This window comes from Dromiciops gliroides, chromosome 2 (genome assembly GCF_019393635.1).
Source record: "Dromiciops gliroides isolate mDroGli1 chromosome 2, mDroGli1.pri, whole genome shotgun sequence".
Classification (NCBI taxonomy): Eukaryota; Metazoa; Chordata; class Mammalia; order Microbiotheria; family Microbiotheriidae; genus Dromiciops; species Dromiciops gliroides.
In genome coordinates, this window is record NC_057862.1 from 175,192,597 (window position 1) to 175,210,712 (window position 18,116).

The following is an 18,116-nucleotide window of genomic DNA, read 5'->3' on the forward strand; positions in this document are numbered from 1 at the left end:
TTCCCTCCAAGTTAGCAACAAACTGTTCCCTCTCAGAGAAGTGCTCTAATCTGTGGACATTAAGTTTTCTGGTAGTCATTTTGCCTTAGGGCCACTGCTTTTGTTGTATTTGAATATTTAGCTTGGAGAGTATAAGTCTATGATCAGCCCATAACTCCGCACCACACATTGCCTTCATCACTCTCACATCCTGTCTGTCTCTTCTCTGTATGATGACATAGTCTATTAAATGCCAATGCTGACTGCAAGGGTGCATCCACAAAGTTTTATTGCCTTTAGGTAAATGGAAGACAGTGTCAGTGATGAGAAGTCATGAGATGCAAAAGTCTTCAGTAGTAAGTGACCATTGCTGTTGCTGTTTCCAATTCTATTCCTCCCAAGGACACCCTGCCATGTCTGGCAGTCTGAGCCTATTCTAACATTGAAGGCACCCAGAATTATAAGCTTTTCTTCTTTGGGAAATTGATGATAAGGGTCTCCAGGTCTTCATAAATTTTTTCTTTCACCTATCCAGGTTTGTCATGGTGAGAACATAGGCACTGAGGGTGGTGGCATGGCATTTACTGCAAGCGGCAATCACATTGTCATGAGCCTGGCATTCACTTCTTTTGTAGGCATACTAGGTTGGTAGACATACTAGATTAGTTTTGTTCACAAAACCTACACCAGATTCATGGCATTTCCCCTTCACTGCAGCCATTCCAGAAAAATATGTATCCAGCTCTGACGTCAGTCAGCTGATGGCCTTCATTTACCAGCCTTATTTCACTCAGGGATGCTATTTGGAAGCAATACCTTCTGGGGGCAGCTAGGTGGCGCAGTGGATAGAGCACCGGCCCTGGAGGTCAGGAGTACCTGAGTTTCAAATCCGACCTCAGACACTTAACACTTTACTAGCTGTGTGACCCTAGGCAAGTCACTTAACCCCAATTGCCTCACTAAAAAAAAAGAAAAAAGAAAAAAGGAAGCAATACCTTCTGAGTTCTCTCGAAACAAGAGTTGTTTGTCTCTCAGGTCTATTGGATTTTGTGTTGTCTATAAGGTGTGCACATTCCATGTACCTATGGTGAATGGAATCATCTTTTTAGAAGTTTTGTACATTTTTTTGTGTTTCAACCACATGGTGGGATCCCCGCCTGTGGAGGTAATCAGGCCACCGGTTGGGTAAGCAGAAATTTAAGGGCACCTTTTCTAGCCCCTTCCTCACACCCAAGAGGTGAACAGTGAGGTCCTTAAAAGGCTGCTCAGATATCCAGGAGGCTGCCAAATCCCCACTGTTGCTTCCAGTGAGTAGACAACCCTTGGTCTGGGCTGCCTATGTGCAGGGTTGTGACTACAGCTACCAGTATATCCTCACCTGCTGCTTTGTCATTTGCCTGTTGCCACAGGACTTTGAGATAAGTAAAAATGGTATGAATGATGTCTTATGACTCGTGTACAAATTGGATTTAAGTGAGGCAGAGTTGTACAAAGTCTTTGACCTCACTCTCTCTTCCAGAGTCATCACAGTCCAGTGTCAGAACAGAGTCAAGATGACTGGTGATGGCTCAAGATGCAGTGGATGACCTTGGGGTCTCTCTGATGCCTAACCAAGCTCTAAGCCCTCCACAGTGCCTGCTTTAGCTGCCTTCATGGCTGTTGGAACAAACTGTTCTCATCCACTCATTCTATTAGGAGAGGTCTTCACATGCTTGGAGTAAACCGCCCCCCCCAACTCACTGATGGGTTTGAGACCCCTTGGTTTCCCTCAACCTGGTTTAGCATGTCTCCCGAAATAGTTTACCAGGGTTTGGTTGCTGTGCATGCTACAGCTTCTTGGAGTCACCAGTGAGAGTTAGGTGGATCAGGTAGACACCAAAGGTGAAAAGCAGCCTTGAAAAGGACTCAGCAGTTGGGGGCAGCTAGGTGGCACAGTGGATAAAGCATCGGCCCTGGATTCAGGAGGGCCTGAGTTCAAATCCGGTCTTAGACACTTGACACTAGCTGTGGGACCCTGGGCAAGTCACTTAACCCCCATTGCCCTGCAAAAAAAAAAAAAAAAAAAGAAAGAAAGCAAAGGGCTCAGTAGCCCTCAAAGCAGAGGTGCTAGTCCTCCCTGAACACACCCTATGCCCTACCTGCCAGTAATAGGGACCACATGGAGAGGTACAGATACCATAATCAGTGCCACTGGAAATGGTCCCCATGAGGGGAGTTTCTGGGCTTGTAACAATGACAATAACCATGGAGGAAGATAGTACAGCTATGAGGAGAAAAGATGCTAGGACTTGCTAAGACTTCTAGCTGTTGTGAATCTTCTTGTTTATGTAAGGGATAATGTAGGGTATATATCAGTGGTATTAAATTTAAATAGAAAGGAGAGTCAATAATCTGTACATAAGGTTCCTTATTGCTCATATATGGAATTAGTTTTGTTATCTATGCTGTCCATATTTTATTATATTTTTATTTATTTTGTTAAATATTTCCTAATTACATTTTAATCGGATTTGGGCTGTACTCAGGAGTGTTGCATGTGCCAGTATTTGACACTTCTGGGTTATGTGATTTTTCCTTTTAATCCATGAATATTGGAGAATAGAAACTCCTTAATGTTTTCCCTTCTTTCTCTTTTTTTAGTCTGTGACCCTGAAATAAAAAGTAAATACCACTCCTCCATTACCTTTTTTTAAAAAATAAATTTTATTGATATCTTTTATTTGTATATTAACTATATTTCCCACTTTATTCCTAACCACTCAACCTTTCACAGAGCCACTTATAATAAAGTATTTTTAAAAAGGGGAAAAAAAGCTCTACAAAATGAAGTGTCAGTAAAGTCTGACACTACTCGTAGTATTCTATACCCCTGCTCTCTCACTTCTGCAATGGAGGGGTTGGGGGAGGTGTGAGGCATCTTCTCATATCTCTTCTTTGGGGCCAAGATTAATTATTATAATGTTGCAGTAATCAGTTATGGTTTCTGTTGTTTTTTTCCATTTGTATTGTTGTAGTCATCACATGTATTATTTTCCTGGCTCTGTTTAATTTACTTTGCATCAGTTCAGATAAATCTTTCTATGATGTTCTATATCCATTATAAATAGAAACAAAAGGTGGAAGCTTACTTATCAGAGCTGGGTGATCCAAAGGCAAAGAAGCATTGAGAAAATGTACTTCTCCCCCTTCTATTTGGAGATAAGTGACTTTGGGTGTGGACAGAAATTGTCAGTTAGTTGATATGTTGGTTCATTTAGCTGAACTGGGTTTTTCCCCCCTCTTTAAAAAAAAAAAATCTTTTTTATAAGGGATTATGTATTGTCGAGGGAAGGGGGAAGGCTATAATCTGAAAAGAAAGTGATATTAAAACTAGAGATATCAATTATTCTAAGAGAAAGATTAAATTTAGAACCTACCATTGAGGTATTAATCAAAGAGACTTTAGCAACCAGGCAGCTATAGTGAGGCTTGCTTGATGGAAGAGACAGTCTAGGCATTATTAACAGTCTGAAACACTGTGCTGTACAAGTAGAAGCCTAGAATTGTAGCCTCTTAGGAAAGGGGTAAGTTATCAGGCATGCATCAGAGTAACTATTAAGGCCTAGACTAATGGTTAAGGTAGAGCACCATCTGCTGGATATTTCAGATATCGCTCTAAGCTAATTAAATTGCTTTGCTGAATAGTAACATAAGCTGTGTCTGTATGTCTAAGGAAGACAGCACTGAAGAACAACCCAAGGGTCCCAATTGGTGGCTAGTATTATATTTTCATAATAACCTGAAAATAAGTTTATAGAATTGGATGAAAGCCTGACTCAACTCTAGTGATGTGGCTTTGAAATTGGAAAAGGGGACAGATTAGAGAACAGAAGAAAAAATAGTAACGAAGAGTTTAGTAGAGACGTCAATTTCTGAGTGAGAACAATCAAAGGAAGGTGCTGTATGCAACGTATCAAGAAGAACATTGATAAGCCAGAGTGTGTACAGAGGTGGGTGACCAAGATGATGAGAATTCTAAAGAGAAGGAGATGAGGATCAGTTTAGTTTGGAGAAGAAAAGACTTTGGGGACATAACTGTCTTTCAATTATTTGAAAGGCTGGCATGTAATGGGGTGGGTTGATTCTCAGAGGACATAAATAGGGGCAGTGGAAGAAAGAAAATTTCAGGGTAGAGGTTTAGGCTTAATGTAAGGATGGGGAAAAAATTAACAACTTGAGTTGTCCCCAAAATGAGCTGTCTCTGGAGATGATGGGTTTTTTTTCACTGGATGTCTTCATGTGGAGGCTAGATGACTACTACTTGAACGTGTTGTAGAGGTGCTTGCTGCTCAGGTATTTGGTCAGACTCTATGGCTTCTAAGGTCCCTTCCAGCTCTGATTTCCAGCCACCACTAACCCTACTCTAGCTCACATTTTAATTGTTTCCTACTAGAATAGAAAGGAACAGGGGATGGATTCTGCGATCTAGAAAATACTCCAACCAGATTCTCTTTTCACTCTTTTAGAGAATCCTTCCAAATCAACCTGTAGACTCTCAGTGCCACCAATTTGATTCTTCACCTCAGGCTATCATGTTTTGTTTTGGTTTTGGTTTTTTTTGAGTTGAAAAATCTGTCCCCTGTATTTTGGTACTAGCATCTAGATCCAAAATAAATCAGTTGAGTTTGGAAGTAAACTATTTTACAGTACTTACAAAGTTCTGGCTGAACCTCTAGGTTCCAGTAGATTCCTGGGCCATTCTGGGGTCCTCAGGATAGAGGTGGAGGGAAGCTGCTCCTGTCACTTTTGATCCCAGAGAATATAAAGAGGTATTGTAATACTTCATAAAAGCTATGATTTCATCAATGTATGAGATAATTATGGATTTCAGTCAGATTAAACTCTGAGGATGGAGTCTGAAAGATAACTAGCCCCCACCCAGTATAGTCTCCTGCTTTGCCTAAAGGTTAATTGCTTGTTAAATTCTCACTGTCTCCTTTAAGTTTTATTGATGAGATAATGGACTTGGGCCAGTTCTGTAAACTCTGAGGATGGGGTCTGGAAGATATCCAGCCCCCCAGTAAGTTTTATTATTTATTTAGTCAAGTTCTACCAATTAGCATTATTTACTTTATTTCTGCTTAGTTTCCACATGCCAGCTACACCTTAGTTTATGGCCTGTAATAAAATAGTGTCTTCAGCTAGTCGGCTTGGTACCCATCTCCCCCTCACATGTCAGAGCCCCAGTCCCTGTTATGAATCAATTGCAGTCAGATAAGGGAGTGATTCCTGCCTCCCCTTTTTCTTTTACATTCCTATACATGTCTCCATACATGGCTCACCAGCTAAGCACATACCCTGGGGGAGACAGGATTGGATGTTAGATTGTGAGCTCACTCTGTGCATGTGAAGGTTTCCCCCCCTTCAAAATTACTATAAAAACCTAAAAGTTTGGGCCTATCATTGCAGACTCAAATTTGTCATTGAGTGTGCCCGTTCTCTCGAGAATGAAATAAATCTGTCTCTGCTTGACTTGGTGGTCTCCTCGAGTTATTTGGGTAAACTGAGGCAGTTCGTCCCAAACAATCAGCTTGGGCATTCCTTCAACCCTGACACAGATCACAACCCTTCTGTGCCCATAGAGGGTCTGAACTATTTACTGGGGTGTCCCTCCCCTCACTCCTCCACACCCCGACAAAAATTCATCTGCCCATGAAATCTCTCTGAATTTAGCTAGGCTAAAACACAACCCATAATCTCACCTTTCTGGTTTTGTAGAACTTTGCCAGGGCTCAGACTCTGCAGCTATAAACTTTTAAAATACTAGGCTACCTCAATACCAGAATAAAACATCTTTAAGGTCCCTCTCTTCAGCTCTGGCATTCTATGAATACACCCACCTAAATCAGGGGTTGTTAACCTGAAATAATGTCAGCGTGGAGGGGTGGGGGGTGGGGGGGGGGAGAGAAGGGTATCTGTGAACTTGAATGGGGGAAAAAAAGTCTATTTTCACTAGCCTCTAACTGAAATTTAGAATTTTCTTCCATTATCTCAAAAACATTATTTTCAGAAAGAGTTTATAGGCTTCCCTAGCTTGCTAAAAGTGTCTATGACAAAAAAAATATAAAGATACCCTGGTTTGAAGGAGTCATTCGTCACCCAGGGGACGCACTACCAACCACAACAGGAGCACCAGGGTACTAGTACTAAATAGAAGGGAAGATCCACGACTCTGTGCGCATGCACATAAAAGTTCTTTCAATGACTTGGATTTCGTACAACAGAATTCGTACAACAGTAGGATTGGGTCCCTCATCTGCCATTGGGTGCCGCTAGTAGTCCTCCTAACGTCTCCATACTCTCTTGCAGCCAATTGGTTTGTTTTTTTTTTTCTCGACGTCTTTACGCCATCAAGGCGGAACTGGGGCTAGAATCGGAAGTGACGTGCTGAAATTGGCCAGTAGAAGTTTCAGTCGTCGCTCGTACCTGGGTGGCAGGTCGTTGGGAGTTATTATGGCGCTTGGGCTCCTCCCCTTGTTCTGATCCTAGTCTCCATCCCTGTCGGGGTCTCGCCCACAGTCTGGAGCAGATCCCCTGGAAGAAACTGGGCACACATAGAGGCCGGACTTAGACGTCCTTCTCCCCAGCCCCGCCAGCCCCCACGGCTAGGCTCCGGGAAGCTCCTCATCCTTGGAGGGGTAAGGGGCTGGGAGTTCACAGGAGCCCCGCCTCTCGATGGCCAGGTCCTCGGCCCCTTTGCCTAAGGGAAGAGGCTCCCGGGCCGGGCGAGCGGGGGATGTCCGCTTCCTCGGAAGCCGGCGGTGCTGCTGCCTCGCTGCGATTGGCTGGCGGGCCGCTTGCCTGGTGGGTGGTGCGGAGGCGCCTTTCGGCGCACTACCCCCGAGTGCTGGAGCTGCTGGGAGCCCTGAAGGCCGCTGCGCCGGGTCTGGTCCGCTCCCGGCACCACGCGCGGCTCTGCTTGGGGCTGCGGGCCAAGGTACTTGGGAAGGGAACCTGGGGGCAGCCTGGACATTGGGATGAGAGCACTGAGGGCCGCGGGTCTAGGCCAGGAAGGAGGAGGTGCCTGTGGGATGGAGAGGTAAAAGTGGAGTTTTGGGGATCTTGGCACAGGATAGTGTATCCCTCGAGGTGGTCGTGGAGATGATCTTGGAGGGCCAGCCCTGGTCCCTGTCCTGGATACCCTAAACCATCATTTCCCAGAGTCTGGCCCACCTGAGTGTGGCTCCGAAGATCGGTAAGTGAATCCTCCGGCCTAGTTCTTAGTCGCCGGACACTGTAGTTCTTTTTGTCCTACTAGCTCAAGCCACTGATCCTAAACGGATTGTCCCCTAACCATCATCCCAAATCCCCTGCTCTGGTGCCTTTAATTTGGTTGATCTCTCATTCCCCAAACCCAGCAGACTATGCGGGATATGAAGATTGTGGAGGCACGTGAGGCCTTTTGCCAACGAGTGAAACAGCTAGCAGAGGATCCTGAAGACTTTGCTATTCAGCTACAGGTAAGGAGATGGGATTTGTAGGAAGTTAACTGGGCAAATTCCACTCTTCAGCCTTTGTCTGACTTGTTCCTTCTCTTAGGATCTAGAACAAGAATATGGGGAACCCTTCTTAATTGCCCTGGAGAAGTTATTATTTGAATACCTATGCCAGTTGGAGAAGACACTCCCTGTGCTACAGTTGCAAGAGGTATTTTGTTTTGGAGGAAGAGAGGGGAAATTGGCGAAGGGAGAACAGAAAGTGTAGAGTTCTTGGACTTTACAATGTTATTTTAATACTCCTATGCCTACTCTTTCCTTACAGCTTAAGGAAGTATTAAGAGGGATGCAGTCTGAAACCTTGGTTCCCCTTCCCTTGACTCAGTATTGCATGGACATGGGGTGGCAACTTCAAGGTACTGATGCCAGCTGGGGCAATAATTCAGCAAGATTGTGTTTGTAGTGGGACCTTTGGGAAAAGTCCATTCCTATTAATGGATTGAGATGGCCCAGATAAGGGGTTGGCTCAAAGTGTACAGAAAACAAATGGTTTTTTATGTACTGCCTTGCATAAGAATCCTCCTTTTCTCTTTCAGAGTCCCCTCTTTTAACTTCAGTGAGGGGGGCAGAACCCCAAGAGCAGAGTCCTCTATCTTCTCCCCCGCTGGAACAAGTATTCCAGGATCCTGTTCCCACAACCAAACCCAGCACTCCCTTTCCCCAGGGGCAGGATTTGAGGAAACCCCCAGAGGCCCTCACAGGTCGGGACTTCAACCTGGCCCCTTTAGGCCGACGGCAAATCCAGGGATATCGTGCATCTGCCAGGGGAGGTCATAAGGACCGGCCCACTGTCATGCTCTTCCCATTCCGAAGTATGTGCCTACCAGTCCAGGATGTAATTATGCATGGGAACAATAAAGAACATGGGCAGCCCATGGCAGATCCAGCAGGCACCATGAGCACAAGGTTAATGCCTCATGGGAAGCACAGAAATTCAGCTCGTTCCCTCCGAAGTAGGGCTCAGGAGCAGGAGAACTGGACTTCTGATGAGCCCTCCTCAGAGCAAAAGGAGTGAGTCAAGAAGCATTGTCCCTTCCCACACCAGATTTCCCCTCTCTCTCCCTTGCCCACTACTCCTCCATCTCACCGTGTCTTTTTTCCTTTATACCCCTTCAACCCAGGAACTGCCTGGATTACTCCCTGGAGCCCTTGAGGCTGCCATTACCTGCTGTTGGGGCCAGGGAGCCAGGTAGGTGTACCCTGCTTTGAGTTGGGGGTTGGGAAAGGGAATGCCTCCTTCCTGAGAGCAATCTCTGGGGATGCCAGAGGCCTCTTTCTTTACTTCAGTAAGGAACAGGTTTGATTTTGGTTTCCCTCCTACAGTGTGTTCCCCATCTCTGTGCAGTCCTGTGGTTACCATAGGGGACTTGGTTCTGGACTCTGATGATGAAGGGAGTGGCCAGAGGGGAGGGAAGGTGAGTGGGAAGGGGCAGGGAGCTTGGGAGGGAGGGGGACAGATCAAGCCAGAGAGTGATAGCATGCTGATAGTATCTGTGTGGTGCTTAGTAAATGACTGAGGATGACCGGACCTCCATAATCCCCTCTCTGCAGAAGTTTCTTGAAAGCTATCAGAAGACGAAGTTTGGCACCCTGATCCCCACCTTCTGCGAATACCTCTCCCCTGTTGAGCAAAGTTCTGTACTTGCCCAGACCCCTTCCTGTGGCCAGACTGACCCCATTAAGACCCAGTGGCTTAGGTCTCTTTGATGTGGCTATGGTGGAGTCTCGCCCTCTGTAGTTGGTAGAGAATTGAAAAATGGACTAAGCAGACTTGGCTAGTCCTGGGGGCCAGGTCCCTTTATTTTGGGACACAGGATTGGGCTTACCTTAACACATTATCATGCCTTTCTTGTTTTGTTTTTTGTAACAGCCAGTGATTAAATTTTGAATCTTCCGAAATGTTGTCTTGGCTATGAGGTAAGGCAGGCTAAGGGTGCTATATGGTCTCTATAGTGTCCCAAATAAACTCAAGTTCCTTTCAGCTGGTCCAGGACTAGAAAGAATCCCATGATTCTTGCCTTTCCTTAGGAATTGATATGACCAGCTCTTGGTCCAAAATAGTTGAAAAGCCTAGAAGAGGCAACCTCAGAGGTGTTAACTGAATCTTGGTCCCACTGTACATGTGACTCTCATTTGCAGATCAAAGTACCAGATATGTACTTTTATAAATCCTCATGCCACCCTGGATAATCAAATGTAATGCTGGTGGCTGTGTCACTGTCATCACAAATAAGTATAAAATGGAGCCAGGTGCTGTGGAATGCCTGGGACAAGAGACTCAAGATATAGATACCACCTAAAAGATAATCTTATTCTAACTCCCCTGGTTTACAGATGAGGAAAACTGAAGCTCAGGAAGGTTAAATGATTTGCCCAAAGTCATAGCAGGAAAGAGCAGTCAGCTTGAAACTCTGGGTCTTGAAACTTCCTCCTGTAACTCCAAATCAGGTGCACTTGTTCACTCTATCAGGTTCCTGACCATGCTGAAAATATGTAAAGCCAGTTCATTGAGCAAATGTTCCAATGTCCTGGAGCAATCCAGCTTTCCCTGTCCTTAGCAGTACATTTGTACACATTTGACTCTGGGTGAGCCTTTGCCTTTCAAAAGGGGCCCAGAGCCCTAGAAATTCTCTAGAGACATATGATCTCTTCCTTAAGGGTAGTTTTGGTTTGCACATACTGTTTCTCCAGCCTAGGGCCAGACTTTAATGCAATCTGGTAAATAAACGATGAGATTCAAATGGATGAGTTCTTTCAGATAGATACTTCAAAGTGCTATTATGTGAGTGAGTTATTGCAGACTCTGAGTTCTCTTTTCACCTTGCTTTACAGACAGAAAATCGCAGCATAGGGTGTTTATAACCTAACTCCAGGCTCGATGTTTATTTGATAACCCTCTTCTCCCTCCCTGCCTCCTCCCCAGTAAGTGTCAGGCCCACTGGCCTAAGCTTTTTTGTGTGAACAGTGACACACGAAGGCCTTATAGGGCCTTCAGGGGAGCAAAAAACAACAGCAACAACAAAATCACTGATTGAGATAATCCATGGTGGTTGGAATGCACTAGGGTTCTCCATGCCACCCTTGCTTTGGATGCGGGTGCCAGTGCCAAGCAGTGTTGCTCAGGCTCCTAGCTGTCATCGCTGAAGATGGGGTTCACCTGCTGGGTGACCCGGATGAAAGTAGTACGTCGGCTGAGCTCCTTTAGCTTGGCTGCCCCAACGTAAGTGCATGTGGAACGGATCCCTCCCAGGATGTCCCGGATGGTATGTTCTACCTCACCTTTGAAGGGCACCTCTACTGTTTTTCCTTCTGAGGCTCTAGAACAGAAGAGTTTGTTATAACTACTCCTCTGATCCCAGCACTCTTCCTTGCTAATCACTCAGCTTTAGACTCCCAGTTTCCCTTCCTCAGTTTCCCCCCATACATGCACCATCTATTCCTGTTAGGCACTGATCCTTAAAACTGATTTTCCTGTCCCTCTCAGTTGTATCCTAGTGCCTGTTCTTGAATTCATCCAGATGCCTTATTTGCTGTCATACCTGTACTCAGCAACACCTCCAGCATACTTCTTCATGGCTACCTCAGAGCTCATGCCATAGAAGAGCTTGTATTTCTTGCCATTCCTCTCAATTAGTTCACCACCTGACTCAGTGTGACCAGCTAGCATGCCACCCAGCATCACAAAGTCAGCACCTGCTCCTGTCAGCATGGGGGAAAAGACAAAAAAGGGCTCAGTCTAGTTCAGGCAAATACTCCCTACAGAAGGGATTCCGACTGAATACCCAAATTTCACTCAGACCTGAATATAATGGGGGGACCCTTTCCCTGACAGGAGCCAGAATCCCTAAAGGCTGAGAAAGACTCCTCTGCTATAGCCCCTTGATTATTACCCCTATGCTTACTCCCTGGGTTTGCAAGTGACACAATGGCTTCCAGTCTGACTTAGAAGCCCCAACTCCCCCTCTTGCTGTTGCTTCCACCCTCTGGACATTTTTCTTCTCAGTTTCCAGTTAACTGCTTCCTCACTTTAGGGCTGTTGGAGATTTATTGAGTCATAGGACTTTAGACTGGAAGGAACCTTGAAGGTAATCTGGTCCAATTCCTTCCTCTTACAGAAGAGCAAACAGACCTAGAGAAGCTGACCAACCTTCCCAAGGTCACACTGTAGTAAGTAGTAGCGCTTCAGTAGGAACCTAAATCTTTGCTGCAAATCAAGTGCTCTCTTTACTCTCTCAGTACATCCCCAGCTTAGCACTGCTAATTACAGAGGCCTTAGCAAGGGTGGGAGAGCCTTGGTTCTTACCACAGGCTTAAAGAAGATTCAGCAGGATCTAAATGAAATACACTTAATTGAACTGCTTTCCAAGGCCTCTCTTGGCCTGGCCTGGAGCCTCAGAAATGCTGTATCACTTGACTCCTAGCAGTATTCATTCTACTACCCAAGCCCAACTACTTACCAAAAGCCTTAGCCACATCTCCAGGACAACTGCAGCCTCCATCCTGTGAGGAAAAGCTCTAGTGAGAAGATGGTAGCTCAGGATAGTCTAGGCCCTAATCTTTCCCTGGGGCTCTTTTTCCATATAGCTATTAAATTTCCATACGATGGTTAACTTGGGGAGGAGATGAAGAGTCTTGGCTCACTCTTCCCCAAGCTCTTTGACATTTATTCCCAGCTTGAAGAAAATATATGTGTGTTTTGGCTTTTCCTTCCCCCTTCCCTCCCCTATGACTTACAGAAATGATGTGGCCTTTGAGGCCATGGGCAGCATCAGCACACTCCATCACAGCACTAAGCTGTGGGTAGCCCACCCCTGTCTTCTTTCGTGTGGTGCACACAGAACCTATAGACAGGGACAGGGACAAGACTCAGATGTCTCATGGGTGCCTAAAAGCACAGGAAGATGGGTTGGCCAGGGTTACTTTTTGTATTGCCAGTGTGAGGCCAGAACTTACCTGGTCCAATTCCTACTTTGATAATGTCAGCCCCAGACAGGATCAGCTCCTCCACCATCTCCCCTGTCACCACATTCCCAGCCTGTGGGGCAGAGAGCAAGAAAAGTGGTATGGTAGAACAAAACTTGGGGTTTGGAAAGGTGAACTGTGTTTGGTATGGTGAAGTGGATGTTCTAGAGAAGAGCTAAAACGTATCCTTGATTGTGCTTAGGGCAATGTTGTGGTGGTTCTAGCAACTAAAGGACCCTAAGGATACATTTGTTTCCTTTGCCAGGCAGGCATTTCACAGTGTCCTCTCTATTTATATTGCCATATTGATACCGATTTTAGTTGTCTTAAGCAAGTTCTGACTCTCATGCATTAACTAGTTTTGGTAATCAGTGTGGCACTGTTGCACTAGGGTTAAAGCTTAGAATTCATCTTAGTGAACTGCTTGCCTGCTGGCCTCATTACTAGGATCAGCAGGAAGATGTGGCAAGACACGATTCAATAAAGAGGAAGATGGACTGGTCCAAGAAGTTGGATTCCCCCTTTAGAGCCAGCTCTTGGATTTGAGCGTGTGGCTACCTCCCAGTGGGCACAACTCTACCCTAAAATACTGTCTGTAAAAAGGAAATTAACCACTTGTGCAAGAATCAACTATCACATGTCCCATGTGCCTCCTTTTACATGTCCATGACATATGTGAGCCTCAGTGAGCAGACTGTATCATGTATCACAGATGCAAAGGATTCCAGAATGGTTTGCAAAGTACTTTATCAAGCATTTGGTTTACAAAGGCCAGGAGCTTCTCAAAGGCCGAGTGTCAGGCATGCTCCATCAACCAGGAAATACAGGGTGGCTCCACAATCAGAAGGCAGCCTTGGCCTTCTCTGGGACACCTTGTATGTATATGGAGCACCAGAACACAGAGTTAAAGTCCTACTAGTAAAAGATGAGATGGGATAAAGCTGGGAGACAGAAATTCTCTACTGCAAGGGGAGCTGTAGAAAGGGATTTAGCTCTTATGTGCCTGAGTTTTCTTATTTATGAAATGGAGGGGGCTGACTAGGTGATCTTTGTGGTCTCCCCAGTTCTAAATCCTATAGTTCTGTGAGAGGCGTGGACAGGATGAGGTGAAGGCAAGCCAGGAATATGCCAAGATGTGGATCAAAGCAAGGACGTACCATGATAGTGTGCTGGGGGAAGCGTTTTCTAACATCCTTCAGGAATTGAACAAAATGTTCTGAGTAGCCATTGGCCACATCCAAGCAGATGTATTTCACCTGGGGAATTGCTTCAAGGATTTGTTCTAGTTGCTCAAAGTCCGAAGGGCCCGTTCCTGAGCTGGCAGCCAGATGCTGAAGAAGAAACAGCCATCAATATCTAAAGTAGGGGTTCTCCCCACAAGAGGGGGTTTGGGTGTGGGTGTGGGTGTGGGGGGGTTGTGACCTTGTGGGAAAAATTACATCTTTTTATTTTCACTAACCTCTGAACAACATAGCATTTCCTTCATTTATAATTATAAACAACAAATTTTACTCTGAGAAGAGTGTCCATAGCTGTCACCAGATTATCAAAGGACAGACCCAAGAAAAGGTTAAATCTCTGATCTGATGGATAAGAACCATATTGTAAATAATTGACCAGGAGAAAGGGTCAGAGATAAAGCTAGGGGAAAGCAGTCAGAGTTGGAGGATATGGGGTTGGATCCCTGAAGATAAGATTATATGGCTGGGGGGCCGCTAGGTGGTGCAGTGGATAAAGCACCGGCCTTGGATTCAGGAGTACCTGAGTTCAAATCCAGCCTCAGACACTTGACTTACTAGCTGTGTGACCCTGGGCAAGTCACTTAACCCCCATTGCCCAGCAAAAAAAAAAAAAAGATTATATGGCTGGGGTGTGTGTGTGTGGGTGGAACAGAATAGGGTCCCACATTACCTCTAGACAGTCAGGATTTTGGCTAGCAAATTCCTTCCACTGCTCAAGGCTGTAGTGTTTGTGGATGGCCGTGAACAGAGAGAACTGAGGAGAAGCAAAGACAGAATGAAGTTAACCTCCTTATAAAGTTTTCCTTAAGTCCTTATGCAATAATTCCTATTTAGGTTGGAGTGGAGAAGTAACTGATTAAGTCAGTAGCTGAGCTTGAAGTTGTAGTTAACAATCCAAACCTATGCCACAGACCTCACACCATAAGTAATTGTTTTTTGTAACTTCCTATCTGCCTGTTTAGGATCCCATCTGCTGGCATCTCCTCTGATCCTGCTTCAATCCTGATAGGGAGTTAATATGGTAAAGAGCAGTTGGTGCAGTGTGACAGGCAGCGGATATACAGGCAGGACCAAGAGACTATCCTTCCTCCTGTGGAGACTGCGGGCTCCAGGAGTACCATGTGAGCTTATCCTGACACAGGGCCACAGAGAGTGACAGGAAGATGCGGGCTCTTGAATTTGCAGGCATCAACTAGAATGGTTGAGGTAAGGTACTTGCTATGAGAGTCTAGAGGTGCCTTGCTATTTTATAAGGCCAACAGTGTAAATGAACACATGTCCCTATAGTGTTTGTGGTCTAGTGAATGGCAGTATTTCAGTAACTTGCTATCCAAGAAGTTGCTATATACCCTTAAGGTGCTATCTGACAACATGGTCAACGGTACTAGAGCTAGTAGGGCATCGATTTTCCTCTATTGAAATGAAGATGGGCAGATTTGTTTGTTTGTTTCCTGGTAAACTGTCCAAGGAGATATTTTGTTAAATGTGTTGTACATTCATGTTCAAGGACACAACAATGAGCCTTCAAGCAAATCCCTTCTTCCTTAGTTCAAACCTGAAAATATCCCAGATTCTTGAAAAAAGGCTTCAGTAGTTGTGGCCCATGACTGTTACAAGTCACGCATATAGATATGCAAGAAAAGGCAGCTGGCAAAGTTAGCACAATTTTAAGCATCATGTTTGAACAAGTCATGTACTAGTCTGCACCAACAAAAACCCTTTAAAGACCTTAAGTGGAGATATGAGCAAAAAACTGGCAGTGGTATTTTAATTTCTTCAGCAACAAAATCCCAAACAGTATGCTGAAAGATGAAGAAACCAGGGTTCAGGAAATGAACCTTCTCTTAAAGAATGTTGACAGAACACTACATCAGACTAAACACAAAGAGGTTTATTTACAGTACAGCTGCTAAACACATCTTTGTTAGGTTAGAGCTGTGAGACTTGTAGCACATTGTCTTGTCTGGTTTCTTTAGCAGTCCTCTGAATCATCTACAAGCCATCCTAGACATCATACAGTGTGACAGGGTCTGACAATGCAGCCACTTCATTAGCACTGGAGTCACGATCATCACAAACAGCTGTGTTAGAGAAGGCACACTAGAGAAGGGGCTATGGAAAATGGACAACAGCACAAGTTCCACACATTAACTGATGGCAAGCTGGAGCTTAGACACCAGAGGCAAGAAACTCCCTCTGCCAATGCAGAAAGGCAGGTACCTGCTACCTGCTCTGCAACTTAGTTGGGGGTAGGAAAGTAGTGACTTGCCCAGGGTCACAGTGCTACCATATGTCAGGGATGGGACTTAAACCCACATATTCCTGACTCTTTACTTAGGCCCCTCTCCTTGAGGCCATAGCGAGCATAAAATCTTAACAAACACAGCAAAGCCAAGTTTTTTTCCAAGAAGTTACAGTAGTCAGGCCATAGAGGATTACAACAATAAAAAGAGGCATGCCAACAGATATCCATTTATGGATACAGCCACTACTAACCAATGGAATTTAGTTTAGGCCCAGGGTGGAAAAAGATCACTCATCTATCTTCCTGGGTTATATTTGGTTTGTAAAATTGTCAGCAGCAACATCTTCAATAGGACGTTCAGTAAGATACTCTGTGCATAAAAAACATGCCATATTGGATGTAGCACAAAAATGAACACTGGTCCCACTGCCCAAGGCTTAATACTAATTTAGTTAAGAAGTTGTTCATGATCTCACTGTACTTAGTGTCTGAGTTATGGCTCTGCCTTAATTATGACATGCAAGAAGAGAGAAGGTATGCCTGGGAATGGTCACGGGTAGAGATGTGCTTTATTCACAGAGGTATACATAATGTTACTAATTGTTTTAGTGAAAATAAAGGGTAGTTAGTAGTTCCATGAGAGCAGCCCTATAAGTGAGGACTGAAGAAACATAGTATAAGAAGTGTTTTGTGACTATTGCAGGTGGGTTTGGTCATAATGTTATTCACAGTGTTATTGTGAAGTGACATTACAGGCAATTCCAATTGTGGCATGTCTTTGTATGTGGAGGTGGGAGAAAAGGAAAAGTGCACATTTTGTGGGAGAGTTAAGAGTTATAAGTAAGTTTGGTTTTAAACTAAAATAAATTAAAAACTCTTTAAAGATGTCAAATGTGCATCTCTGTCTACTCTTGTCCAAAAACAGGGCTGACTGCCCATGGTATAAAGCTGACTTTGGAGAGGGAAATTCTGCAGACAGCTGGAGTCATTGGATATCATCTAAGGAAGGGAGTAATTGGCACCCTACCTTACAAAGCACCTTGGCCATTTCAAAGGTGCCAACAGTATCCATGTTAGCAGCAATGATGGGGGATCCCTGTGTACATCTGCTTTGAATTCCGGAATTCAAAAGGATCGTGTGAGATCCACCTAGACAGGGAGGAGAGGGGGAAGAAGAGAGGCAATAACAGCTTTAAAATAATAAGTGCTTAAAATGTGTAACTTTAAACCCTGGTAGGTACATGGTATATAATCTCTAATTTGTACATAGATAGATACACACACACACACACACACACACACACACACACACACACACTTGAGCAGAGGTAAGGAGACTTTCATTTGAACCTTGCTTTTTTCAATTCCACGACCAACACTTCCCACTGGGCTAAACTGCTTTTCTAAGGCAGAATAGAGAATAATAAAGAGTGGAGTAACCCCAGCCTCACCTCACTGCGGGACTTAAGGGTGCTTCGCTTGGGCCTCAGCAGGACATCCTTGAAGTCGAGCTTCACGTCATTGTCTATGTGAGGCATGGTGGGGTCGTGGGTGTACACAGGGACCTGAAGGTCAGAAGAAGGGAGGCAATTGAATGTGTGAGTGGCCTAGTGCAATGAGCCAGAACACTCACTCTCACAGTTCCACGGCTTTGCTTGGGCGGTGACATTATAGCTTTTATCAAAGTCCCCGAAAAGTCACTCCATAGGCTGCGCCCTCCTATAACCCCTGACCGTTTGTTACTTCAGGGACCTGCATACTAAAGTATTTACGGAGGGAGGGTTAGGGAAAGTATGGCTGATGCCGACGTAGCGCCCTCTCCCACATTATCTATCCCTCCTCTTCCCTCTACAACCCTCAAACCGCGGCAGGAAAATTTAGAGGTGAGAAACATATGACAGGAGGGGGATAACTTCCGGAATAGAGGTCCCTACTTCCGGGTGTGGCACCCACCTTAGCGGTTGACTCAAGTTCCACTGGCTTAGCAACAGGCCACGCGCATCCCCCTTCAGTTTCAGCTAGCGAGGACTACAGCCTTAGAAACTGAGGCCCTAAAGGGGAGTCTCGCGTAGACTTCTGGGAAACAGAGTCCACCAAGTCGGGTAGACGTTAAGACTAGGGTGGAAAAAACTACAACCCCCAGATCTGAGGCAG

At 45.0% G+C, this 18,116-nt stretch overlaps 2 protein-coding genes across 2 annotated transcripts; one reads left to right on the plus strand and one right to left on the minus strand.

Moving 5' to 3' along the window:
* The first annotated feature begins 6,450 nt into the window (after positions 1 to 6,450).
* TINF2 (TERF1 interacting nuclear factor 2) lies at positions 6,451 to 9,311 on the plus strand. Its single transcript, XM_043981387.1, is given in 10 exon segments — positions 6,451 to 6,955; positions 7,108 to 7,144; positions 7,147 to 7,217; positions 7,377 to 7,478; positions 7,558 to 7,665; positions 7,780 to 7,870; positions 8,051 to 8,525; positions 8,636 to 8,703; positions 8,838 to 8,929; positions 9,066 to 9,311. Coding segments are annotated over 10 exon segments (1,401 nt in total). The 5' UTR covers positions 6,451 to 6,754; the 3' UTR covers positions 9,222 to 9,311.
* Positions 9,312 to 10,364: 1,053 nt separating this feature from the next.
* GMPR2 (guanosine monophosphate reductase 2) lies at positions 10,365 to 18,060 on the minus strand. Its single transcript, XM_043981381.1, is given in 12 exon segments — positions 10,365 to 10,831; positions 11,054 to 11,213; positions 11,972 to 12,014; positions 12,249 to 12,355; positions 12,468 to 12,549; positions 13,634 to 13,807; positions 14,388 to 14,471; positions 16,990 to 17,052; positions 17,054 to 17,092; positions 17,094 to 17,111; positions 17,414 to 17,527; positions 17,916 to 18,060. Coding segments are annotated over 11 exon segments (1,047 nt in total). The 5' UTR covers positions 17,501 to 17,527; positions 17,916 to 18,060; the 3' UTR covers positions 10,365 to 10,641.
* Positions 18,061 to 18,116: the final 56 nt, after the last annotated feature.